At 44.2% G+C, this 26,240-nt stretch overlaps 2 protein-coding genes and 1 long non-coding RNA gene across 4 annotated transcripts in view; all 3 read left to right on the forward strand.

The window, feature by feature from the left end:
• Positions 1 to 620: 620 nt before the first annotated feature.
• On the forward strand, positions 621 to 12,796 carry LOC308042526. 2 transcript variants are annotated; one of them, XR_013922367.1, is made up of 4 exons: positions 621 to 754; positions 8,637 to 8,783; positions 9,425 to 9,541; positions 12,337 to 12,796. It is a non-coding gene; the product is annotated as an uncharacterized lncRNA (long non-coding RNA). The 2 variants fall into 2 exon arrangements; XR_013922368.1 differs by lacking the exon at positions 12,337 to 12,796 and adding an exon at positions 9,839 to 10,229.
• A 1,004-nt stretch (positions 12,797 to 13,800) lies between these two features.
• Positions 13,801 to 22,455, forward strand: LOC308042524 (vertebrate ancient opsin-like). The gene is made up of 6 exons (XM_080348014.1): positions 13,801 to 13,930; positions 15,578 to 16,205; positions 17,669 to 17,879; positions 18,433 to 18,550; positions 19,341 to 19,580; positions 20,649 to 22,455. Exons 2-6 carry the CDS (start codon positions 15,845 to 15,847, stop codon positions 20,877 to 20,879), a joined length of 1,161 nt encoding a protein of 386 aa, XP_080204140.1. The 5' UTR covers positions 13,801 to 13,930; positions 15,578 to 15,844; the 3' UTR covers positions 20,880 to 22,455.
• Positions 22,456 to 24,805: 2,350 nt separating this feature from the next.
• The window catches only part of CFAP46 (cilia and flagella associated protein 46), a 67,104-nt gene continuing 65,669 nt past the window's right edge, over positions 24,806 to 26,240 (forward strand). The window contains exons 1-2 of the mRNA XM_080348281.1: positions 24,806 to 24,927; positions 25,891 to 26,022. Coding sequence (XP_080204407.1) covers positions 25,906 to 26,022 — 117 coding nt within the window. The 5' untranslated portion in view covers positions 24,806 to 24,927; positions 25,891 to 25,905. The remainder of the gene's footprint in view (positions 24,928 to 25,890; positions 26,023 to 26,240) is intronic.

Below are 26,240 nucleotides of genomic sequence, written 5' to 3' on the forward strand. Positions count from 1 at the left end.
CTGGGATTCTGTGATTCTGCGAATCCGATCCTGTTGGAACAAGAGCCACGTGTGCGCCGTCAGAAACACAGAGATCCAAAAACAGGACAAAAACCTCAGGCCTGTTTGCTGCCCTTACGTGGGAGGAAAAGGGACATCGAATGTGTCCTCGTTCACGTTGGCTTTTTAAAACACGCGTCCAGTTCCACGACAGAGGTGCCTGTGTGATTTTTGTGCATTTAGACCTCACGTTAGGGCGCGGGGACGCCAAGCGCTTGTTTCGGAGTGAGCCGTCAGTCAGTCAGAGTTCCACTGCAGGACTGCCCCAGCCAGCTAACACCGCCTCCCGCTGCCAGCAACACCGCGGTTTTCAGTTCGGTTGAGTGTTCCGGAAGTACATCCAGCAATGGTTCCGCAGATCATACATCCGTCCATTAACCAATCAGACCGGATCGAACGAGCGCGCTCGCTCGTGCAGCCACCCGCGCGCCCACCACGGGGTTTCCTGGCCGCGCCAATTGCAAACCACAGGGGCCAGTGGGCAGAGCCGCCCCCCGGCACCGGAACTGCTCTCGGGATCCACTGACAGACAGCGCCGTCGGCCAATGAAACGCAGCGGTTGAGAGAAGGTTCCAGACCGCTACCACAAAAGGGCGGAGCTGGGCTTCCGGCGGGTGCGAGGGCGCCGGCGGTTCGGGGCCGCGGGGCGGCTGAGCCCCTCGGGCTGGGGCACCAGCTGAGCGGCCTGCGGGAGCACCGGGACCCCGCCTGGCTGGTGAGTGGTTGCGTGCTCTGGGGGGCTCTGGGAGGCCTCGCCGTGCGCGGGTGCGGAGGGGCGCGGCTGGGAGCGCGGTTAGGGGCACGTCTGGAGGTTCGCGGTCCCGGCTCTGAGCTGTGTGGGGACTGAACTCCCGACCCGGCCGAACGAGCCTGTGTGTTGTCGGAGTGCTGAGTGTTTTCGGATAAACCTCGCTTCGAGTTGGTTCTCTGCCAAACAGTTCTGGTTAGAATCAAGTCTGTTGGGAGCTTATTACCTGCTGTGATGGGTAAAGTACTTTTAAACATACACTGGAATGACATATATTGAGGAATTACTCTGTATTAAAAAACGTGGAGTAATTAAAGGAGTTTAAAAGTTGCATATTTAAACAGAACTTTGCCTCTAAAAGACATGGTGTGAACCTTGTATTAGGGACAAGAATAGATCTTCCAATAAACCAGAAAAAAACAAGAATATCTTGTGTAAGTGGTCATGTTGATGCTATGCTTAAAGTGGTCTTTGTAGATGCTTCTTGCGGAGGCTTTCCTTTTTGGAAACCTGATCGGGCCAGGGTGTTATTTTCTCACGTTAAGGTCCCCAGTAAGGGACAGATGTCTTTGGCACACCCACAGTGCGGTCTGTGTCTCTCAGTTCCTCTGCCGAAATGCTGGGCTGTGGAGAAACTGAAAAGCTGAAAGGCTGAGAAGATGATTCAGCGCATTGTGAGGATCTCTGTGCCATCTAGAAGGTTGTGTGTTTTATCTTAGGGGCCTGAAATGGAGCTCACAGGTGAGAAGTCCCTTGGCATAAGGTTTGCTAGTAGTTAAGTGGCTTTAGTTTTGGCTTTAATTTTTAAATTTTTAGGTTTGAGGTTTTGATGCTTTAGTTTTTAGTTTTGGCTCAGTGTAGTTGGAAATCGCATTATAGTATTTATGGGTTTAAATATAGAAATAAACTGAAACTGCAAGCCAAGGATACACTTACTTGTCAAAATCACATGGAAGACATGGAGAGAACATAATCACAGAAGATTTAACTCCTTATAACAGGAAGAAAATAGCGAGGCACATTCTTCTGTGCTTTCTAAAAAAAGCCCTTCAGCTTTTCCTAAGCAGGTGTTTGTTGATACAGTGGTAGGTGTCGATACAAATGACAGATCCAGAGTCTTTTGCAAAACTCTAGAGAATGGTAGTTGAGAATGGGAAAAATGAAGGTAAAAATGCAGCAATATAAAGGTCCTGTCTGCTTTAATCTTATTTCTCAGCTCCAAAAAAGCATTTATGAGGAAGCAGTCTGCATTCTGTAGTATTTATTGAATGAGATAGATGTTAATGCAGTCCTAGCAAATTTTCCCATATGTGATATTAGAAAACACTTGTCTTTTTTTCTGTATGTAAAATCACAAGGCTTTACTTCACTTTGACACGATCTGATGTCCACTGGCTGTCCTCCCTCATGCCAGATGACCAGTGCCTCTTTTTTTTTTTTTTTTTCTTGCTCACATTAATTTTTGCTTGTTTGACATCCAATTTGCCCAATGAATGATGACAGTAATCCTTTCTTCTGTATTGTTGCTTCACCTTGTTCCATGTTATGTATTCAGGTTTTCTGGGGTCGTTACCCCTTCCTGCTGCCCCTTGTTTTGTGTTCTGTAAAGATGAAATATTTGATTTATTTGTATTGATCAAAGTACTTCTAAACAGTTTTACATTAATTTATGTTCAGATAAGCTGAATTACAAATATTAAATGTATCTTGTAACCTTTTATGCAGAACATAAGACTCTTTAGTTGTCAATGGTGCAGAAAAACTATATTAACTTGTTTGGAAGGAACAAAATGACTAACAACATCTCACTAGAACAGGGGTTAAAATACTTCAGAAGCAGTAGTTATAAGAAGATATGGAAAGAAGCGTTCAAAAGGACCTTCTCAGGGGAATAAAAGGTGGTTGAAAGATTTTAGTTCCAAAGACAAACATTTAGAAAATGGCTACTTCAATAGGAAAGGTATTTAGAATGGCAAATTAGACATCTGTAAATGTGAGGAAGGAAAAAAAAAACCTACATGCATTTTGAAGAAAAACTTTTTCTGTAAAAACAATATTTCTCTTCAAATACATGAGATAATGTCCTAATTTATCCACAGAACAGTATGAAGTGGAAGGTGACAGTTAATTCTCCTGGTTAGTGTGTGCCTGTTTATGCAGTTAACACAGAAAATGAGGCGTCTTACTAAGTGTGTGCTCACCCAGCATCTGTAGCAGAGAAACTTACACTATCTACAAGCCCAGCAGTCTACCTGGGCCAGTTCCAAGCTAGAAGTCACATAACTGTGTTAATACTAAATCAGATTAGTGAGATCTGCTTAGTAGTAATTTATCAAGTTGCATAATGTGGTGAGTTTTTTCTGTGAGTTAAGGAGCTTATGGTATGCTGGGTCTCTGTCTTAGCCTGACTGTTCCGAGTGGACATTTGTCTGTGGTCATGGCAGCCTGTGGTTTTTGCATCTCCCCTTGATCATACAGAGATGATGTGCTGGGGTTCAACACTTGTGACAGAAAACTCAACAAGATTGGGCAGTTAGCTTTGTATGCTGCCTTTAATGGTGGCAGATTCACTGTTAGTTCACGCTGCATTCTTGCAGAAGAAAGGGTCATCTCTCTCGACACGTGTTCTTTGCTTTTTTCACCAAAGCAGCCATTAAGAGGTGCGGTGGGGTGACATGCGCGGGGTGTCCCAGGGTCCGAGTTTGCCCGCAGGCTCAGTCCTTGCGATGATTGCTGTCTAGAGCCTGCGGGACTGCTTAGCGCACTCCAGCTCCTCCGGGCTGGGCCAGGCTTCCGGAGCTCCTGGCAGTCCCTTCCAAGCAGTGTCCTTCATGTGGTGGTACAGCCTGTGTCACGCCACAGCAAAACAAAGACATGGTGGCAGTGGTTCTTTAGTATATTTTTACCAATTCCCTGCATCCCATTTTCTCTGTTAAAGCCCTGGATTAATGGGACAATTTTAGTGAAGCAATTTAATGACATTTGGATCAGTCTAAGCCTTCCTTTTTATGGGCTGTAAGGGATGCTAACTTTTTATTTAGGGCTGCAGTAAATATCCTGGATTAAAAAAACTTAACCCAGAACAGTCTCATGCATACAAGAATATATATCTGGGCAGAAAGTTATGCTGGGAAGAAGAGAGTCACTGAACTGTCAAGTGGTTGTTCTCTCTTCATGGAGCTCTATGTGTGACACACAAGTGACATATCATCTGTTTTTTATAGTACATAAACTCAGCAAAGCAGGTTGTTTTTATCTTAAAGTGATATCTCAGAACATTCAACATTATTCTGGTAAGTTCTCAGCAATAAATGCTCTTTATATTCCAGTGTAACTACGACAATAAAATTTATTAGCTAAACCCTAATTCAGATGGACAAGAGAGTACATAAAAGATGCTATGTCATCAGAAAACTCCAATCATAGGCTAAATGGAACATGGGTAAACTAAATGTGATTGACTAGTACTCTGGAAATACCCGCTTCAGCTTAAATGTAATACAGTGCATGGATTCAGTACATCACACAATCAGATCCTAATAAAGCATCCATCATGGATGTTGATTTGCATTTAAAGAGAGACAGGAAGCCAGTGGATGTACATAAGTAATGAATTCGGGTTTATAAAAAAAAAAAGACAAAAAAATTGTAGAACGTGGTCTTCAGCAAGAATTCTGTTAGGTGACTGCTGGCAGACCTGCTGCAAGCTGCTAGTTCCAAGTGTTATTAGTCCTTAGTGTTATTAGTATGAAGAGATGCATCAATGTTTGTGACCATTTGTGTTCAAATGGGGGCTGATAAAAGCAAACATGGAGTTGGTATTTTTCTATAAATCAAGTCTCACTATTGGAATATTCTTAAAGAGGATAGTTAAAATTGGCATAGTTGTTTGGAGAAAAGTGCTGTTTTTTCTTTTTTGAAATCGACAGTGAAGGTTAAAAGCAGCTTCTGCTGTGCACCCTTCCCTTCCAAATATAATGAGCTTTGTTTTTACTCCCTTGCAGCCTGAATATTTCCTTTTATAAAGTGTAGTGGTATACACAGTTATGTTTTGACATTTGGAAACTATTACATGAAGTGGAAGGTTTGGCAAACAGGTCACATTAGTTTTGTATTGCGAAATTAAGTCTACTAAAATATTCTTGAAGATCTATGTGTGAGGTGGTAGTTTGTTAGAACTATAAACTGCCAGCACTGAGTGGTACCTTTTTACTTCGAAATACAAATGCAGGCGATTGAAGAACGAGACAGACATTGCATAGCTTTATCTGTCTTGCAAGAGATGTTGATTGTACCATGTCATATTATAAAATAATCAGATAAAAGCAGGCAAGTAAACCGCTTTATTTCACGTTGTTTGTTCCTCCTCTATAATCCTATCATGAATTCTTTAAAAAAAAGTCTGCAGCTACTTCATGTGGTATGAAAAGAAAACTTCTCTGAGAATTCAGAGGCTGTAGTCACAGATGATATGGAACTTCAGCTTCCTGAGAGTCAAACTCCTGCTGAAGCTGCAGAGAATGGAAACTGCAGCACAGCCAGCAAGACCCCTGAGCATCCCTGGTACCCAGGGGCTCAGTCCTGCTGCCTTCTGGAGTTGATGTCTGGAGTCTTTTTGTTTGTATGTGTCTCATCCTCAGTTTTGCAGTTATTACCACATGTAGGTAATGTCTGAACTTAATTTGTGCACTGTAATGGGTAGATTGAAAGAGAAATGATTGCTCATGATGTCATTGCTGCACAGTAGCTGTCCACATTCACTATGTTACTAGAAGCGTGCAGGAAGAAGTGGACTCTTTCCTGAGAGGTAAATTTCACATGACTCACATCAACTAAAGGATAAAACATGCATATTTTAGACACAGAACTGTGTCCTTTTGTTCAAATATGCAACTTCAGTAGTGTCACTCAGGTAGGCCTACTCACTGTAATCAATATAAGCATTTACCTCAGCATTTGCAGGATCAAACCAGTAGGTTCTGATTCAAAAGGAAGGACTTCTAGTGGATTTAAGGTCAGTTTTGTTTCAGGGAGTTGTATCTAACAGTTCAAAAGGGTCAGTCCCAATGGGCTGTTTGTGCAAGGAGTTCCAGGGGTGTCAGAGGGACTCCCTTTTATTATTGTGGAATACACCTGAAAGGATCTATTTGCAGAATAGGAGCCATTCTGGTGTAATCAAACCTTTTTCAGCAAAGGTAGTGGTACATTCAACTGTGTGAGCTCTTCCAGGCCTTGCCGTGGTAGCCGGAGAGTGTTGGCAGCAGCAGTGCCGGCCACCAGCTGCCCCCTCTGCCGTGCGCTGTGTTGCATCTGCTGCCCCTCGGAGAGAGCGCTGCTCCGTAGCTTCTGCCAGCATAACCAGTCTTAATGAGAGAGCTGGGTTTTGTTCAGTCAGTGCATGCTTAACTTTCAAAAGCTCTCATGATCGTTAATCATTGCAGCTTGTAAGAAAGCATTGCTGTGAACCTAAAAGTCAAGACTTTGTTTAACATTATTTATGACACTGAATGTGTTCACAGCATTATGATATAGTTTGCTTAGGGCATTTTGTGGTAATCTTGCCTGCATTGGGAAGAAGCATAAAATTAAGGACCACTTTTTCATGTTGGAAAATTAACTAGTGCTGAGCACTTTAAAGGCATTAAATTCAGAGGGGGGATTTTTTTCCTAATTATACTATGAATCAGAAGTACAAAGGAGAGCAAAATTCTTATCAGTTCCTCCTGCCCAGGGTTTACTTCAGAAGGCCAGGAATCCCTGCACAGTTGTGTATTCATGCTTCAAGGTTTTGGTGACTTAGTGTTGCCGGAGTTAACCCTCCTCTTGCTTCCCCATGTGTGCTGTCTGTACACTGTGTGCCACTGAGCTCCAAACCGCTCCATCCCATGGTCTCACTGCATGGCTGCATGTTGGGCCTCTCTCCTGGCTCTGTGCTGTCACACCCTTCTCAGGGACACTGTTGTGATACGGTGATTAGAAACTGCTTGCTGTATTTCTTATTAGTATTATTTGTATGGTTCAAGTGAGTTGTATCTAAACATGGTGTATCTGGGGACAAAGTGAAGCTGCTCCAGTGGACTTTTTTCTGTGTTTGTCAGCCCGTCCTTCACAGCAAGTCAGCCAAGCTGAGAAAGGAAAGCAAGCAGTGTCATGTTTATCACTGCTGCTCACTCGTGGCTTAAAACTCAGATCCTTTAAGTTAAAAAATCTTGGGAAGCTTGTGAATGTGGATGGAGGCTGCTTTGTTGGTCCTGTAACTATTGATCTCTTCCTAACTCCTGCAGAGAAGGACTTTGTCATTTGAATAAGCACAATTTCTTTGGCTTTGGCAGTGTTTTCTTTTAATATATTTTGCTGCATTACTGTGGCTAGTTGAAAAAATAAGTTGGTTTTGTTTCTATAATTTTCCTCTGGGTGGGAATGTTATGAGTCATGCTTAGTTTAATGCATACACGGACCATTTTCTTGCACATTCTCCAGGGACTGAGGCATGTGTTATCTTCAAATAGTTAAAGTAATAAGCTGTTACTTTTAGGCTGTGGGACATGTGCCTGGTGATGATTCAGGGTTGTGTCACAGTCTTGTATTATTTGGAGAGGAAAAAAAAACTGTGGTGCTTGGTGACAGAATGGATTCCCAATGCACAAGCCAGCCTGTGTGCTCACCACACAAAAGATAGGTTAGGACTGCTCCTCCCTGTACCTTACTCCAAAATGTCTTCAGTTACTGAGAATGTCAGTGGACTGTGTCCCTCAGAACTACCCAAGGAAAGCAGTCATTTCCAGCAAGCTAAAAGCTGGGGTGATTTAAAGTATTTCTCCCCTGCAGAGCGAGTAAGGCCGCCAGCGTTGGTACAGAGGGCGGTGTGGGAGCGCTGGGCCAGGGGGGCACGGCGTGGCTGCGGGATGCGCCCGCCTGGCGCCCTGAGTGGCCGCCTGGACGCTGGCGGTGCTGTGGGCCTGGCCGAGACGGCTGGGGACAACCAGGCTGGTGACAGTCAATGGAACGCTTCTGGTGGTCTTCATGGGATTTGACTGGAGTCTTAACTATTCAGTGTTATACTCTGCAGGGATGTCTCGAACCTGTTATTCTGCTCTCCTGTATTTCCTCTGAGACTTCTTCCCAACAAGAGGTTATTTGCATAAAACCTGTTATCTGGCTTCTTGTATGATGTTTGAGTAGCATTTTGTCTGTGAAAATCTGCTTTAAAGATAATTTGAAATTTCTTTCACTTAAATTGTGTTTACAATGAAAAAGAAACTTATGGAAATGTGAGGAACTCCTTGTTCCTGAGGATAAATGCTCCATGATAGACAGATACATAGATGTGATGTTTTGTCAAATGGCAGATGGGGATTTAGTGTTTTTTACTTTTTCCTCGGGAATCTCTCTGGTATGTGCTAACACTTGCAACACCATCAATCTCATAAAGAAATTTAGCCATGAGAGAATACCTGACTTGGCCCCAAACAAGTATAAATAAATCTGAGTAGAAGGCAAGGTCACGGTATGTTTGATTTATATCATACTAATGAGATACCATTGGCTGGCTAGTGACTGATTTTGTTTCATCAGAGAATTGCTTTGGAAAACTGAGGAGCTGGAGACAGTCCTAAGGCTCAAACCTGAATCCAGGGTCTACTGAAGTGCATGAATACTGTAATGTAGGGTTTAAGTAGAAAATGAGAGATGGCCCCTACTTCTTAACCATAGGTAGTTGTGTACATGTAGTTAAACAAGTAGACATAACCAAGTGCATAGGCCAGTGGTGTATAGTATTTTTAGTGTAATAGTCTATTTTTAGAAATTGCAAGTACAAAAATGTTTCACTTCAGTTTCATGCTTCCAGCCAGAATGACAGATACCACAAAGAAACTGAAGTTTCGGTAGGAGCATGGCATAGATCTGCACCAAGCTTTCATGTGCTCGAGACTCCGCTCCCTTTCTTCTGGCTGTCCTCAGGACCTGTTAGCAGACTGCTGCGTGGAAGAAATCGGTATGGTGGACTGTGTGTCTCAAGTCTGAGGCCTGGCATGGGGCTGAAGGGTGGGGCTCCCCTGCTCCTCGCTGTGGGCACAGCCCTGTGCCACAGTGAGCACTTTTAATAGGGGCAGCAGACAGGGCTTTCAACAAACATCCTTCGTTCAAAGAACTTCAGCTTTCATGGATATTGGGACTTGGAGTCAAATACCCTGGTGTAGACTCGTTTCTAAAGGAACTACAAATGAAGTTCCCAGGGCTGGTGCTAGTCTGGTGCAAACTGCAGCTGTGAATGGTGCTGGCAGCCTGGGCTGTCCTCGCCTGCACAGCTGCAGTGAGACTGTTAATGGGTTTGTATGGACTGCACATCTGTTTAGTTTAGCAAATGGAGCAGATCGCAGTTCACAGGGACTTTGTAAGTGTTGAAAAACTGTATTTATGTGAATGAACAGGAGGTGTTTGGGTTTGGGGTTGTTTCTGGGATTTTTACTCAGTTTTTATTGGGCACCTATTGATCAATGAACTTGTGAGCTAAACACTTCGGAGCCTGCAGGGACTTGTCTGCTAAGTCTTTGTGTGATGTAGGACTGATGGCAGTGCTCACATAAATCCCAAAGAATTTAAGATCTTCTGTCTCTTACTGTTTTCCTTGAACAGGTAGTAACAGAAGGAAATGAATGTGTCTGTCTTCTACCAGGAGTGTGCAGCTGAAGAGATGTTGCCTCTGCTGGAAGTAGAGTGAAAGTCATCTTGTGACCTGCTGCTGTTTGACTTGTAAGCGTGATTAAAAATAGACTTTGCTATAAAAATTAAGTTGAGTGTTGTAGAAAGAGTTTGTAATGATTATGGGAGAAACAGAGAATGGTTTGGGTTTTTCGTTCCGCGTTGTGTGTAGAGGCTTTTTCTTGCTGCTGTTAATTGTTTGGTGCAGAGCCAGCTCAGGCTTTCCCAAGGGCACAGAAGGACTGACTGCTGCTGTGCCAGGAGTGGAGACAGTTTGATACCACTTCCACAGTCTCCAAATTCCCAGCCAAAACTGGTCCCAAAGGCCTTTCTCCTGTGTCGGTCCAGGTGTGCCTGCTCCATCCGGAGGCTGGTCATACTGATGGCACCGCACAGCCAAGGGCAGGACTGCGCTGGACGCCCTGCTGCTGGTGGGACTGCTGTCCCCATGGTCACCTCACCACCCTTGGCCCCACCAGCGTGTGGGAGGACGAGATGGGGCCCATCCCTGGCCAGGCAGCGGGCCTGGATGTCACCTGTGCTGACGTGACTGTTCTGCATCACAGTCTCTCTTGTGACTATGATGTAGAAATTATCTTATTAGTGATTAAATGTCTGACAGCTAGGGTTACAGAAATTTAAAAAAATCTAGAAAACTTTTACATATAATCACTCTTGAAAAGATGATGACGAAGGTCTAGTTGAATATTGACTTTAGGCTCTGTTTAAACTAGTCATGGACAACATGTCAGCTTCTTTATAATATTTACAGTAAATGTAACACAAATATCTTCATTTGTATAACTGTTTTTTTTAACAAAGCTGCAAATTGTATTCTTACCTTAATTTCTTCAAATATTTGGTCTCAATCTAATGCCAAGTTTAGGGCAAATGCCATTTACTGTCTTCAGGGACTGCAAAATAGAAAAAAATGTATTTAATGTATCTAATAACAAACTTTAAAAAATAATGGTTAAGACTAAGGATTCACATGTACATAATCTCCCTCAGGATAGGATTTCTTGCATGATTAATTCCTCTTTCTTCTGAATGAGGATTTTATAATAGGAAACTTAACTAAGAAATATCATGTGAACAGTTTTTTTTTTGCTTTGAGCTGCCGGGTGAATATACTGGATAACAATTCACACTGATCTTTTGGAGATTACACAATTTTTGGGGAAAAACACACAGCTGAAGGGTTCTTTTGGTAATTATAATCGCATACCTCTTTCAGTGCATATTAACTTCATTGCTTATTGTTAAAACAATGATGTATTTTACTGAAGTGTTAACAGATTAGTATCATGTGAAAGCAAGTAGATGAAAAGCTCAAACCTGTGGAAAAACTTTCATAGCAACAGCAAAATAGTTCCAGTCAGGATCAAGAAAAATATGAAAACATTGCCTTTCACTCAGGTGCTTCTGTGCAGTGCCCGGGGAGCTGGGTTTGCAAAGCACTGTGCTATCATAAATTAAACAGTCTTACCTGCTCAGGTGAGGCCCCAGACTGCAAGATGTTAACATGTCTTAAGTAAATACAGCCTGATAACACATTATTTCCTTTTCTGATGCTTAGTATGTGCCTTTATGAAATTTGAATTAGTTTCTTATTCATAGTTAATAGTGTGTTGTGTTTAGCTACCAGCTTTGTTAAATATTGCTGGTTACTGAAATTCCTGCAACTGTGCCGGTATCTTTCCCAGTGTAAAACGCCTCTTTTGTACACAGCTTTTATCTTTTGACAAAAGGAAATCTCTACTCCTGTTCTTTTAATGAGCAGGAGAGCAAAATAATTCTGCCAAGTCACTCAAAAGGGCACGGACAAATTTTTCCATTATGATAGTTGTGTTTTCTGAGACTTCAGATGTGGAATTGCTGACTTTCAATAACTGTGAGAAGATAAAACTGGAGCTAAAAAAAAAGGATGGAGGAAATATTTTTAAAAAACAGGTGCCAGCACCTGGAGAACTTCCTCTACAGACACTCGCAAACTGGCCACCTGGAGATGCGTGTGTCGGTGGCACAGCCTGACCTGCTGGAAAAGCCCGCTGCACTCATGATTTTTTGCATTGGCTCTTGGATGTTCGGGCTGTTTGTGAGATAAAGTGTTTTCCCACAGAAGCTTCTGAATGGGTTATATGAAGGTGCTTTACAATATCCTTATAACGTGGTACTGCACAGGAGTAGCAGCTCCTCTGCTCCACTCCTGATGTGACGCTCAGAATGGTTTTGGTTTAGTCAGGCTGCAGGTGAAGAATATTTGTCTAAATTACCAGAAGTTTCACTGAATAGAAAACCCATTTCCTACATTCAAGTTTCAACAGGTTCTAGAAGAGTGTGGGGTGATACTGAGAGTAGATGTTAATGAGATTAATCACTGCAGTCCTCTAAGGGGGTTCTCAAGTGAAGTCTATTAGGTTTTGCAAGTGCTTTCTGTGAACTTTCCCAGGCATAAAAAGGTTAAATGTAACCCATAATAAACCGGATTTATAACTCTTACAATTAATGTGGAACAGTAACTAATTTTTTACTCTTAGATTTTAAAAAAATGAGAGTTTTTACAGGAAGGGTTGTCAAGCACAGGTTGCCCTGAGAGGTTGTGCAGTGTTCATCCATGGAGACGTTGAAGTGTGCCTGGACAGGATCCTGGACGGCCTGTGGGGCTGCCGGCCAGCCGCAGCCCGTCGTGTTTGTGATTCACTGCGTCAGCTAAAGCATGTTTGCATACGCGATCTGAGAGCTGTTGCTCCTAGATTTGTCATGTAATCTGTAATAGTCTCTATGCATAAATCATAATTTCTGCTTAATTTCTAATTGGAATGAAATGCTCATACACTCTTCAGGTTTTCCTGCCCTGCTGCTGTGGCAGCCACCCCAGGCAGCGCAGCCAGTGTCCCTGGGGGGCCCGCCAGGAGGTTTCTGTGTATGGCCAGACCTGGGGGCTGCTCTCCGGCGCTGCCGCCTCCCAGGTCGCACAGGCCCATCCCAGCACGCTTCCCTGCAGGAAGGCTTGTGCCGGACCCCGGCTTCAGACTGGTTTGGCACGATCTGCAGCACTGTCTGGCGAAGAGAAGCACCAGCTGCAGCCCAGGTCCTGGCCCAGAGGCTCACTGCTCTGAAGGGCTGAAGTATTCGTGTCTGATGGAAGCAGTCTTGGGGGCTGTCGGTTCAGCACCATTTGCTCACAGAAATGGGAAGTGCCTGAATCCCTGGTTGGATATTTTTTTTTCTTCAAAATATAAGTTAACTTAGGGGGTGGCCATGTCTGTCACTGAGATGGGCACTCAGTTTGGTTGTACCAAAGGTGGGATCCTTCACTTCACATTTCCACAAAACATCTGTATAGCAGAAAATGCTGGTTGCTCTAATTAAGTGTGACTAAACCAAATAATTATTGGGGACGAAGCAAATCTTTCACATCTCTTACAGGAGCAGAGGCCACTGCTGTCAGTAGATGGCAGCATCTTGGGAGTGACCAGGATATGCTCAAAAGCTGAGAGAACCAATTCAAGTGCACCACTTGAAATATCGTACTGACTTCCTAGCTTGTTTCTCTGCTTGTCTTGTGGGAATGGTAAATTTTGGGCTAGATCGCTAACTGCCACATACAATTTCAGGCATCAGATTTGATCTCAGCACAGTTCTTGTCATCCTGATTTTGTTGAACAGCTGAGATTACTGTAGGCATATTACACAAGTGCTGTTAATGATGTGTCCTCTTCACCTCACTGACTGTATGTTCCCTGCTCCAACCAGCAGCGGTTTAACCGTAGCCTGAGGCTGTTTTGTTGTCTTCCAGCTTACCCCTTGATACGGAGTGCTGATAGGAACACCTTGGTAAGAAGGCAAGTCCTGCCTCAATTCTGGCCAAGAAAAGGAAGACTGCAGTGGCTCAGATGTCCAACAGGCACTCCTCCGATTGCATGTGCTCCAAGTTTATCAATAAACCTTCAGAATATGGAAGTCTAGGGAGAGGGATTTGGCACTAATGGAAAACAAGACCTTAACAAAAGCAGCTGAAGATCTTGTGAGGTGAGGCTGCAGAACAGCTGTCTCTGAATGGAGGCTGCAGACCTGAGATGCTCCTGCTCTCCGTGTGCTCATAAGGCAATGCTTTATCTGTCTGAATTTATCTTGTATTGATTCCAGAAACAAGTCTCACAACAAAACTGCCAAAATAAAATCCTTGTGTGTATTATTTGCACCAAAAAAAGGCCTACACCGCAAGAGGGGTAGCAAATGCGGAGCAAAGTACCAAGTGCAAACCCATGATGCTAGAAGAAGTGCAACTGCTGTAAGTTGTAATAAGAAAGTATGTCACAGAGAATCACATTCAGTGATAAAGTTGACCTGTTGAAGAGGAAAAACAAGGCAAACAGGCAACCAAGACAGTATAGGAATGTTTTTGAAGGATTCTGAACAAAGAGGAAGCACAAGGTAAAGCATAGAGAATGCATTTACACTGTAAGCAAAGTCATAACTCATAGGAACAACTTGAACAATGTGACAGTATAAAACAACAAAATAACTAGAAACAATCGTTATCCATTCTTTAAGGAGATTCAGTGTACAGTTAGAAGATTTGTACCTTGGAGAAGTCCAGGTACTGCTTTCTGTGCTATATGCTAAATTCAGCATTCTAGTTTAATTCTGACATCCTCAAGAATTTAAAATCATATATCATTTCAAACATAATATTCAGACTTGGTTTTAAACTTCCAGCCCGCATATTCCGCTGCAGTATGCAGACGGTGGAGCTGTGCTGGGTCATGCCATACAGGGACTGGCTGGAGGCATTTTGATGCTTCTGTGTGGTGATCATTTTTTACTTAGGACACTTAGAATATTTTAGTATTCTTGTTGAATGAATGTTATTTTGAGTATTTTTATTAGATTTGAACTACTTAAGCACTGTTTCTTTTCAGTTGACCATATCCTAGCCATTGAGTAGGAGTTATTTTTCTCAGTTCAAAATATTGAAATTTTCTGCTGCCTAACTCTGCCCGTGTCCAGAAACCCTTCTGATTCCATTCCTGCACATGGAAAGATCTGAACCCTTGTTACCAAAGCGTTTCATGTACAAACAAAAGCAGATATAAACTCAAGGGAAGGGATGTACAGGCAGTGTTACTCGTTCTCACTCTCACTCCAGTTCCGGTTTGTTTATCTGTGTGTTGTATATGGTGTGTGTCCAAAGTGTGAACTTTCCAAGATGAACTGGATTGCTTTTGTATTTTTGGCTCTGGTTAATACGCTGGGGCTCTGGTTACCAGTTACGATCCCCAGTGATTACCTCACAACAGAGCTGAAAGATTTCCACATTCTTGAGGTATCCAGCTTAATATGTGGAATAATGACTGACAGCCCTTCAGAGTGAGAGTACTGGAATATGTTGCAGAATTGGCTCATTGGGGTGCAGAGGTGACCGAGCTACTTGCCCTGGGAAACAAACACAACTAACCCCAGCTGCTAATGATTATTAAAGAGTTTAGATACATCCAGTCATTTTTATCAGAATTATGTGACTAGCTATTAATTTTCCCACTGTCTATTGTCATGCTGTCCTGATTTTATTTCTTTTCATGTATTTACAAGTTCTGTCTTTAAAATATTTTTGTGCATCTTTGAGTTTTTAGTGCTAAAGCTGCAGTTACACTGATGATGTCTTCATCAGGGATAACGTTTATGCTATCTCTGATAAAAACTCAAGTTCCACTGAAAAAGCAGAAGAATTACTTAATTTGGAGCTTAAGTTGTGAGGCGTGAGCTGCCCGGGTGCGGTCGGGGTTCGTGTTCATGGCGTGGTCTCCCTGCCCGGCTGAGGCTGCGGCGGTCGCCCGTGTCTGTCGATGCAGGGCTGCCCCTCTGCAAGGGAGCGAGTCAGGCGGGAGCTGCCCTGGCTGTGCTCCCAGCAGCACAGGGTGGGAGGGAGATTTAGCAAGAGGAAAGCTTCATTTTTAGTGCTAAGGTCAGGGAGGGATCCACGCAAACGCTTCATTTTACCTCACAGAGCAGGAGTGATCTGAGGGAGATTTCAGCACTGCTGTTGGTTGCTGCAGCTTTTGTGGTTGGGTTTTATTATAGACGAAGACACCACTGCAGGAGGCTACTGACAGAGAGGGACAGAAGTTGTTCTAAGAGAATATCTCGCTCATCCCTGTCCCGCGTTTGCTGCACAGCACAAAACTTGCCTCTGACCAGAACTTTGGACTGTTGCTGGCAAGCAGGAGCACGGAGGGTTTGCTCACACTTCTGTTGGAGGCAGCAAAATTCTCCTTTTAATCCTGAATATTACTTATAAATTGGAAGCAGTATTACACAATTTTGTTTGTGCCAGTGAGAGGAGAAGAAATGGATGTGTTCAGAGCACCTGAAAATGAGTCGCTGTTGTCCAGTCCCTCTGGTCCGGGCAGATGGGATCCCTTCCGTCGTCCCCTGGACTCCATCCCGCCCTGGCACTTCCGGCTCCTGGCAGCGCTCATGTTGGTGGTGACCTCTCTGTCGCTGGCTGAGAACCTGGCGGTCATCCTGGTAACCTTTAAGTTCAAGCAACTGAGACAGCCTGTCAATTATGTTATAGTCAACTTGTCTGTGGCTGATTTCCTGGTTTCACTGACTGGTGGCACCATCAGCTTTTTAACCAATCTAAAAGGTTATTTTTATATGGGATACTGGGCTTGTGTACTGGAAGGATTTGCTGTCACATTTTTTGGTAAGCTGGATTGTTTGTGGTTGTGTATTTTTTTCACTTCTTCCTACTATTCTAGTAGCTATCCTGCGGCCTCCCCCGTCACTGACTTTGCATGCCTTGGAACTCACTAGTTCTTCCCCCAGTTACATATATTGTGTGGTGGACCTGGTGTGTGGGTGAATAACATGTATTGCTATCTCTGTCATATGTCAGTGGCTTGTTGCGTGTGTACTGATCATTGAGTATGTTTAATGAGAAAAAGCTGGTTAATAAGTGTTGTGGGGGTTTTGGTCAAATGGTGTCAAAAAGCCCCCCTCACTGTGTGTAACTGTCAAGGTTTGTGTTCAGGTGTGTGCATATATGGATAGGTAAGAGAATGAGAGTGGCTGCTGTTAAACTGCGAAAACTATCAGGGCACAGAAACATGTTAGCTACCCCGCAGTGGTTCTGAGGAACGGTGACACACCTGTGACGCACCTGTGACACCTACATCTTTTTGTGATTCTTTTTCGTGGCTTTGTTTTACTAACTACAGAAAGAGTATTGAAATTGCTCTAAAAGGGAAAATCCTCACCACATAGTTCTCTGTCTAAATACAAATCTGCAGAATAAATGGGAAATGAGTTTAAAATGGGACGTCCGTGTACTTGAGGGAGACATTCATTCCTGCCTCCCTGTTCCTGAAGCGGCACAGTAAAGCCAGCCTGGTAACTGTCAGTGCTCTAAACACACTGTGCTGATCCTCAGCCTCAACAGGAGTCCCACAGCTGCTCTCAACCTGTTTAAGAGGGAATAGTGGTGAGGGACAATGCTACTAGATCAGTTTGTGACATGTAAGCCATGTCCCGTGGAGAAAGATCTGGCTGTTTCAAGATTTTGGTTGCCAGCCAGGTGATATGTGCCTAATAAACTGATAATTTTGTGTTGTGGGCAGCTGTCTATAGGTTGAAGTTTTATGACAATCTGAAATACAACATTTCTTGCAAAGATACTGTTTTGAAGAGTAGTTTGTTAATTTGGCAGCTACACAGAATTTGCGGGTTTTTTTAGAGCAAAATGAAAAGAGAGGTCATTGCCAGTTACATGGCCTGATCAGCTTCTTGGCCTTGTAGTCATTGTAGTATAGAGTGACAAACTAGACAAATATGAAAATCTTGTGCTCTTAACAAATATTAGAACAATGCACATAAATTGCACATCCTTTCACAGCTTGGGTGGTTGGAGAAGGTGCCTGATACGGTGGGCAAACACAGGAACAGGTTGCCTGGAGTGGCAACTCATGCAGAGTTTCTATCTGTGGGAGTACTCAAAATCCAACAGAACTTGGTCCTGGACAACCTGCTCTATGGCCTGTGCTTGAGTGTCAGGGGTTGTTGAACTCGAAAACCTTAGAGATGCCTTTCAGCCTAAACGGTTCTGTAAATGTGGGTGGTGTCTGCTTCTCAGTGCACCTCCTCAGTTGCTGGTGCTGTTTCTTCCTACAGGCATCGTTGCTCTCTGGTCTCTTGCTCTGTTGGCTTTCGAGCGGTATATCGTGATCTGCCGCCCGCTGGGAAATGTGCGCTTGAGGGGGAAGCACGCAGCCCTGGGTATTGCCTTTGTGTGGGTCTTCTCATTCCTTTGGACCAGTCCACCAACAATGGGTTGGAGCAGTTACACAACCAGTAAGATCGGAACTACTTGTGAGCCTAACTGGTAAGGCTGCCCTTGCAGAGCATGGTAAAGAAATGAAACTTGCAGCTCAGGATGTTTCAGGGGTGGGAATTTTAAGGAAAGGTTTGAGGATTATGTTGATCTCTGCAAAAATGAATGTAAAGAAAGTTGTAACAAAACTGAGAAGAAATTGCCAAGAACAGATAAAAAAATCTAGAAAGAGTAGGTTCCATCTCTAATGAAAATAGTCATTTGTACCTTGTGCCTTTGTCAGGGTCCACAGAGACAGATGTTTGAGCAGGCTGCCCCGAGCAGCCTGGTCCGACCCCACAGCTGGCGGCGCCTGAGCCCGCGGGGGGATGGAGGCTGTTCATCCGGCTGTCCCGCAGCTCTGGGGTCCGTGGTGCTGTGCTCCTGGTCCCAGCATCCCAGCCCAGGCTGGGGACGTGGCTCAGGGCTCCATCTGCTGATACGATTGCAGATGGACTTTGGACAAAAATAGTAGTGACAGCTTTGAAGAGCAAAATCAATACTTCAATAAAATAATAAACACATAATAGTAATACATACTCAATGTATTCTGTGTTTTATACAGGTACTCAGGAGCTTATACTGACCATACGTACATTATTGCATTCTTCACCACCTGTTTCATAGTGCCTTTATCGGTGATTTTGGTATCCTATGGAAAGCTGATGCAGAAGCTAAGGAAGGTAAGATGAAGCACTTAAAAGTAAACTTTGAAAAAGTGTATGTTGGCAAACATTTGCAATTTTTGTTTGATTTTCTTTAAAGATCAAACATAAGCAGATTAAATTTCCAGGCAGCAAATGCACTCGGTTACCAGTTCTTGTTATATAATTATCCTTACAAACAGGAATTTATGCTCTGGTCAGAAATGATTTTCAAAGTGTGCAGTTTGCGTCACTTATCAGTACATCTCATTAGCGAATGTCTGCCTCATGAGGTGGGCGACCCAGAATTGGTTTATTTACAATTATACTTCCATTCAGTGATGTTTAAGGCTCAAATCAGATAAGTCAGAATTTAGCTTAAAATTACTGCATTTGTAAATGTTAGGAGTGCTGGCTAATACTGTGTAACACCTACATGCAGAAAAACATGTAGCATTTGTAAATAATGCAATGCTGTTGAGTAAATAAAATGCTCGATTGTCCAGGAACATTTAAAAGACTTGAGAAAAGCTTTTGAGTTTTACTTAATGATTGTTATCTGGCTGCAATTTGATTTCCACACAGATTGCCCTAGTAATTGCTTTTTGCTGTCACTTTGACAATAAAAATACAAAGATACTTAAGTAAATAAAAAATTGATAATGACAGTATACAGTAATTCCACACCCTGTGGTTCAGTATCAGGATCCTTTTGTGCTGTCGCCCTCCAGAGGAACAGGTCTTTCCTTGTAGATCATTAGCCTGCTCACTGGGTTCAGTGGTTGGAGGCCTCGTTTGTTTTCTGGAATCTTCTGTCTTTTCTTTAAAGGTGTCAGATACACAGGGCAGGCTGGGAACTACAAGGAAACCTGAAAGACAAGTGGCTAGAATGGTCGTCGTTATGATCGTTGCCTTTCTGATCTGCTGGATGCCGTATGCCGCCTTTTCTATCTTAGTCACCGCGTACCCCTCCATTGAGCTGGATCCTCGCCTGGCAGCAGTTCCAGCTTTCTTCTCCAAAACAGCTACCGTTTATAATCCAATTATTTATGTCTTTATGAACAAACAGGTACTGTATGCTCTCAGTGTCATTAACATTCATTTTGTTGTTTTGTAAAGAATTATTTCTGCTTACCTATGTGTTAGTTAAATAGCATTACAATATCCAACATTTAGAACTTAAAAAAGAAGTCACTATGTGTCTGCCTCTTGGAAGATGGCGTAAGCCTCTGCATTATTGAAATATGAACATTAATAATTATTAGGTGTAGATATAATAAAAGAAAATCAGCCCTTAGTTAACATCAGTTTTCCATATGAAAATTCTATTTTCAAGACTTGTCCCAGTACATTTTTACAGTTCTTCAGGAATGCAATGGTAGTGAGGTGGTTTTTGAGGTGGGATGGAATGCTCCAGACGCTTGAATTGGTGTTTGTGGCTGTATGTACAGGGGGGCAGAAGCACCGCCCGTGCCTGTGGGACAGGGAGCGTTCTCCTCTGGAATGGGGGTGGAGGATCGGACGTAGAGACGGGTTGACGAGTGTGTGTGATAATCAACTTGAATAGATTTGTGCGATGAATGTAGCTACTAAGAGTGGTGGCATCAAGCAGAGTATAAGCAAATAGGTGAAAAGAACAAAAATAGTGAAGTGACTGTTGAATGAGAAGTGATGAATGCGTGTATTTATGTAGTCCTGCAGGGGAGCTACTGCCTGTATGTCACACGGGCAGTACCCTGACCTCCCAGAGCTTGGCAGAGGTGTGCTGGTCCCCCCCGTTAGTGGATGTGAATGCCATGGAAGCAAACCAGCTTTGAATAGCTGGGTATTGGCACATGAAAGCCACGCACAAGCCTGGGGAAATGCCCAGTTCTGTCCGTTAGTTGTGGTTAGTAATAAGCAGAGGAAAATTATTTTTAGAGCAAGATTTTCAAGTAGTCTGGGTCTTTTTAGCATGTCATTATTTCTCAGAGTTCTTATGGTGCCACAAACAAATACATTTTATGGGGCTGTTTCTTTACATTCCGAACTCACTCATGAGAATTTCCAAAGTTTTAGCTAAGACACAGACTGCTTTATAGAGAGTGTCTGAATTCTTTGTGTTTTGATTGATCTCCTTTTTCTTTCAACTTTCTAGTTCAGGAAGTGTCTGATTCAGATGTTCAGCTGTAGCGCCATAGAAACTGCAGAGTCCAACATGAACCCGACTTCAGAGAGAGCGATGCTAACCCAGGACAAGAGGGGCAGTGAGATGTCCACCATGGCAGTGCGTAGCACCCTTTCTAAGAGGAGAACTGGAGATCAACACAGAAATTGCCAATCTTTTGCTCAGTTGTCAGCTTTGGAAAATAAAATCTGTCCCTTGTAGGGTGGGAGGTACAATCATTAATGCAGTGCTACAGCGTATTTCCTTGTTACCATCTCTTAATACAAAAATGTTGTCAGTAGGGGTGTTACATTCCTGTGGACACTGACTTTTGCGATTCCAGGCTCCTGAGCGCATACAAGCGTTTCTTGGCTCTGCAGTTGCAGTCAGACACCCCGCAGGAGGTGGGTCCCTTTCTCTGTGTTCTATTCCGTGCCCACAGCCTGCTTGCTCCTGAGAGTGACATCAGGAGCTGTGCTGGCACTGGGACAGGACGGGTGGGGGAGTTGTATGCTGATGACAGCTCCTTGGTCAGCTGGACAAAAACATCGTGTCATATGGCTTCAGTGTGCAAATGGACGAATAAATGATAGATGGCACACAGCTGGCTCCATCTCAGCCGGTGGAGGTGCAGGGAAGAACAGGTCTGAGGGATTTTTTTTTTTTGGTTAGTTTTGGTACTTTTACTAAAAAAAAAAGAGGCAGAAGCTTCTGCACTTACGTCTGTCCTTGAGAACCTCCCTGGGCCACTGCAGTCTCCAGCAGCTCGGGTAGGCCATTCCAGGCTCCCAAGCACTGTTTTAATGAAACAAGCCCTAACAAGAGCTGGTCATATCCTCTCGTTGCATCCCTCTTTGTCAAGAAAAATCTGTGCTTGTGGCAACTTTTGAAGTAATTTGGACTAAATGATCATAGTGGGTCTCTTCTAACTGAGCTGTTAACTCAGCTTTAGGGGTCAGAAGGGTCTAGGAAGGTACGACTATGCAGGAATTCTGGAGAAAGGGCCAGCAGCACAGCTTAGAGTTATGAAGCTAAGCAAAATTCTTAGAGATTTTTTTGAAAGCACAGATACTCGTCTTGCAAAGTGGCTGGTGCTGCGGGCTCCCGGCCCTCTGGGCGCTGGTGCTGCGGGCTCCCGGCCCTCTGGGCGCTGCTGCCGGCTGCAGAGGCACCGCGCTTGAAGCGCCCGCTTTGTCCTGGCGCACCAGCTCGTGGCGCGGAGCTGCCTGTGAACTCTGCCCAGCACAGCACGGAGACAGCGCCGATGTGCGGGGGATAACTAGGAAGCAGAGCAGTGATGCTACAGTCCGGTGATGCCAGCCACATGCACATACATATTTGAAAGTTAAGTGGCGTGTTGTAGCTTTAAAGATGTTGTTTCACAGCAAATATTGGTGTGTTGTTTCTCTGGTAGAATTACATATGTATGTTATACATATGTTATGTAGTGTTTAATTTGTTGGGTTTTGTTTTTCTGAAGCGGCATATTTAAAGGCGTTAATTCCAGATAACTGTAGATACTGTACTTTGAAAGATACTATAAATAACCAAGTGTTAATGTATTCATATTGTGGCATAATGATTTCATAAGAGCAGTTGCGTGTAACAGTCAACGTGAGAGCCTATTCTGCTACCATTTACATGATATAAATTGAGTGAGTCACTAAGTAATCTTGTTTTTACGTTACAGTGCATCATTTGGTCTGCGGAGCTGCCTAGAAAGAAACACAGTATTTCACTAATTCTATACTTTTAATTATGAATACAAGCATTTCCATATAGTGGTTCAGATGGAAGAAGTTTGTTAATTTTGACATTATGAAAGTTTTTCTTGAACAAATGCCAGAGCTTGGTTAAAACTACACACACTAATTCTTGACAGAGTTCAGCTTGTTAAGTTACATTTTTAAATGTAAGTGGTTTTGGAGGTACTTTCTGTGAGGTTCTTTTTCATGCAATATTTCATTAAAATCTGAAACTTACCAGCACAATATAATAGACAGGTAGCAGTCAGTAATTTTCAATTAAATTTGGGAATAACACAGCCAGACTCTTAGAATGGGTATTTTATGAGGATGAATAATGGCATAATTTGAGGCCTTTATAGTGTTGTGGTGCCATTTTGGCTGTTAACCTGCATTTGAGGAGTTCTTCTCGAGTCAGTATTTGTAGAGCTTCCACATCTCGATGTTAATGTCAGGAAACGCTGGTCCCACCTGTGTTTGGGGTTCTGCAAAGGACATCAAGGAGAGGCTGGACTGTAGCTGACTCACACTAAGGGGAGCAGATCTTGGGTACGAACACTGTAAGCACGTCATGATAAGTCACAGTAAGCCATTGCTGTAACTACCTAATGAAGTTACACAAGGCCAATGTGTTGCTTTCTGCTTCACAAATCACCACATGTTTGCTGTGAGGTTTTCTTTCCAAGCATGACAGTTAATTAATGTCAATGGACTGTGTGGATGGGAGTTGGTAGAGCAGGTAGAGGAAGGAAGGGGTCCAGTGCCCAGTTCTTTACAGGTCCTTGTGTATGTTTGTACTGCCTGCAGCATAAGAATTTGCACTTACCATTTTTTTCTTTGTCACCTTATGGCCTGTCCCGATACTCGTGTTTCATGTGGCTGATGACTGCAAACGTCTTTGGAACCTCACCAGCAATGCTGCACTTCAGAATGTGTCAGTCCATCAGGACCGAACACCCTACCAGTACAGAATTTCAATTCAGCTCCAACTGCAAAGGGCTTAGAATTCAAAGTCGAGTTTAGATACGTAACCCTTTCTGTTGTCTTCATGGCTGTAGTGTTTTACCTCATAAACTGCCATGGCTGAGCAGCTGGAGGAGATCATGAAGGTCTAAATGCTTCACTGGGTGTCTTGGTGTCAGCGTGCTCGGGGAGCTTGCAGGGTGTTCTGGCTCTTCCTGGGGTGTCCTCTGAAGGTCTGGGTGTGGTGGTTTTGGGTTTTGTCTAAATCAGAGTTGTGCCTGGTCACATACAGTGAAATGGCTTCTTTCTGCATGGGCAGAAACAATCCACATGCCCTCTGGCATTTCGTTCTGCTTGAGGCCAAAGCTTCGGTCCCTGCGGGTGTATGCTCCAAAAATGACTGGCGGGGGCTGTTCTCAGCAGTGCCTTTATCTGCGGGAAGCTGTTCATCCGTGCCGCTGTGAGCTGGTGGCTGGCTGGGTGACTTTACGCAGATACGTTTAATATGAAGGTGTGCTTCACATAAAGCCCGGGTCACCAGGGCCCAGAGTGGGAGGGAAGCTCAGCACTGGCGCTGTGCGCCGGGCCGCCCCTGGGGCCGCGACGAGCTGCGCCGGCACCCGCGGGCGCTCCCCGGAAGGGGTTTCCGGGCCCCCAGCAGCAGCGCATGCGCCGCTCGCTCGCGCCGTGTGACGCGGTTGCCATGGTACCCCCGGCGGGGGCTGCGGCTGCGGCGCCGCTTTCGGGCCCGTGACCGGCGGCGGGGGCAGCGCGCGGGTCCCCGGGCCGCTCGGGGCGCGTGTCGTGCGCGCGGGGCCGCGCGGGCAGTACCGGGGAGCGGGGGGGGGGCAGCGGGCACGGCCCGTCCCGCGGACACGGCCCGCAGCCCGCAGCCGGGGCCGTTCGGCGGGTGCCGTCGCAGAGCCGTTCGGCGGGTGCCGTCGCAGAGCCGTTCGCGGAGCTGCCGCACGTCCCGCTGACCCGCGGAGGGGCGGCCATGGACCGCTCGGTCCGGGAGCGGCTCCGCGCCGCCCGCTGCCGCCGAGGTGAGCGCTGCCCCGAGGCCTGCCCCCTGAGCAGCGGGCGGGCAGCAGTCACCCCTGAACACGGGAGCTGCTCGATCGTAACCAGCTCTGCTTCTAAGGAGAGGCTGTTAATCGCTGCTTGACTATGAGAAACAACCGCTGCAGCGCTCTTAATTTAGTCTGGCTTTCTTCCAGTCAAGTTTACTTCATACAAACGCGTTAAGGATCAAATCTCGGTACCGTCGCGGCCGGGGGGTCTTCAGACAGCGGCAAGACAGTTAGTGCTTCGTCTCAGAACCGGGGCTGACCGCAACAGCACCAGAGGACACACACCGTGAAATAATGTAGCCGTGTCCCGCAGTCCAGCCTGAAGCGTGAATTCCCTGCTACCTTCTTTATTCCTTCTTTCTTGCAGACGTTCAGGCGTTGAAGGATGCTTATGAGTTGATCAGATCAGCCGCTCAAGGAGAATCTGTGCTGGACTCAGATAATTTCAGCACTGACTTGTATGTTTTGTGTGCTGAACAAGCATTTGAGGTTTGTAATTTAGGCAGTTTATTAAATAAAAACATTTATATGATGTATTGTATTTACAGGTTAAAGTTACTACTTAAAAATATTCCCAGAAGTACCTGTGAAAAATATTACACTGTTCTGGTTTTGGGAAGCAATTGTCTAAACGTGCATTTTCAGTTAAAACCTGGCCTCTAAATCATCACTTCTTTATAATCAGTTATCAAACTGGCTTGTGACGTTTGTAATTAGACCAAAACATTCAAGGTATACCATAGTAATATAAAATAGTTTGCCATGCCTGTTTGTTCTTGTTATGGAAAGCTAACATTACCAACTTGGTTATGACCAAAGAAAATGAGTGTGTGAACAGTCCCTACTGGGCAAAAGAAGAAAAGATGACATTTTAATTATGAGAGATTGTTGCTAGTTGAACTGACTTCTATAAAACGTGGTATAGGTTCTTAATTTTGAATTATTGTTTAATTTGCAGTCCATGGGTGCAGGTGGTTGGATTTCAAGCGGATGGCCTTTCTGATAACACATTCTTTTCCCCTCAAGTTCCATCTGTTGTCTGAAAACTGAGATGCAGCACCGACCTCCCTATGAAATCCCACAGGCTGATATCTGTCCTTCCAAAAAACATCTCTCAGAATTTTGCCTTTATGGTCAAAACTCTGTTAACTGACATTAAAAAGTGAAACTTTTCTGTATATTGTAAGGGGCTATATGACTGAGTGACTAAGGAACCTTTAAAAATAAAGGACCCATTTTTCTACACGTTTGTAATGACAAAAGTCTCGCTTTAAATTTTATTAAATCTTAATGTGTTTGTACCAGATCTGATAGTCAGCTTTATGGAATATTGTTTGCATACTGCTATGCAGTTAGATGTTACACTTTGAGTAGCCGTGTCTTTTTAAAAACTAACAACTCTAATTTAGTTGTTGCATTTTTTAAATGTTGAAATGCTTTTCTTGGTCTTAGCTGGGGCACCTGGAGATGAGCGGTGACTGTCTGCAGATGTATTTTAAAGGAAGGGTTCCCGTGAACCAGTTTCTTGGCAGAGCGTATTTGTGCCAAGGCCAGTTGCACACTCCGCTCTCTACGGATAATTTGGTGAGAAATTGTAAAGAGTATTTCTTCCTGGGTTTTAACGTTCTGCTTTCAGCCATTTAAAATACACAAGGGTAATCAGGATTGTGGGAAAGGTTGTTTAAAGGCAATAGTCCTCCTTCCCTCCCGCTGGCTCCACATCTGCTTTGCCGCTTCCGCTGCATCTTAGGCTTTCAAAAATCCCTTTTGATGGGCCCGTCCATCTTCCTCTCGCCGTCCCT

This window comes from Nesoenas mayeri (assembly GCF_963082525.1).
Source record: "Nesoenas mayeri genome assembly, chromosome: 7".
Taxonomy (NCBI): domain Eukaryota; kingdom Metazoa; phylum Chordata; class Aves; order Columbiformes; family Columbidae; genus Nesoenas; species Nesoenas mayeri.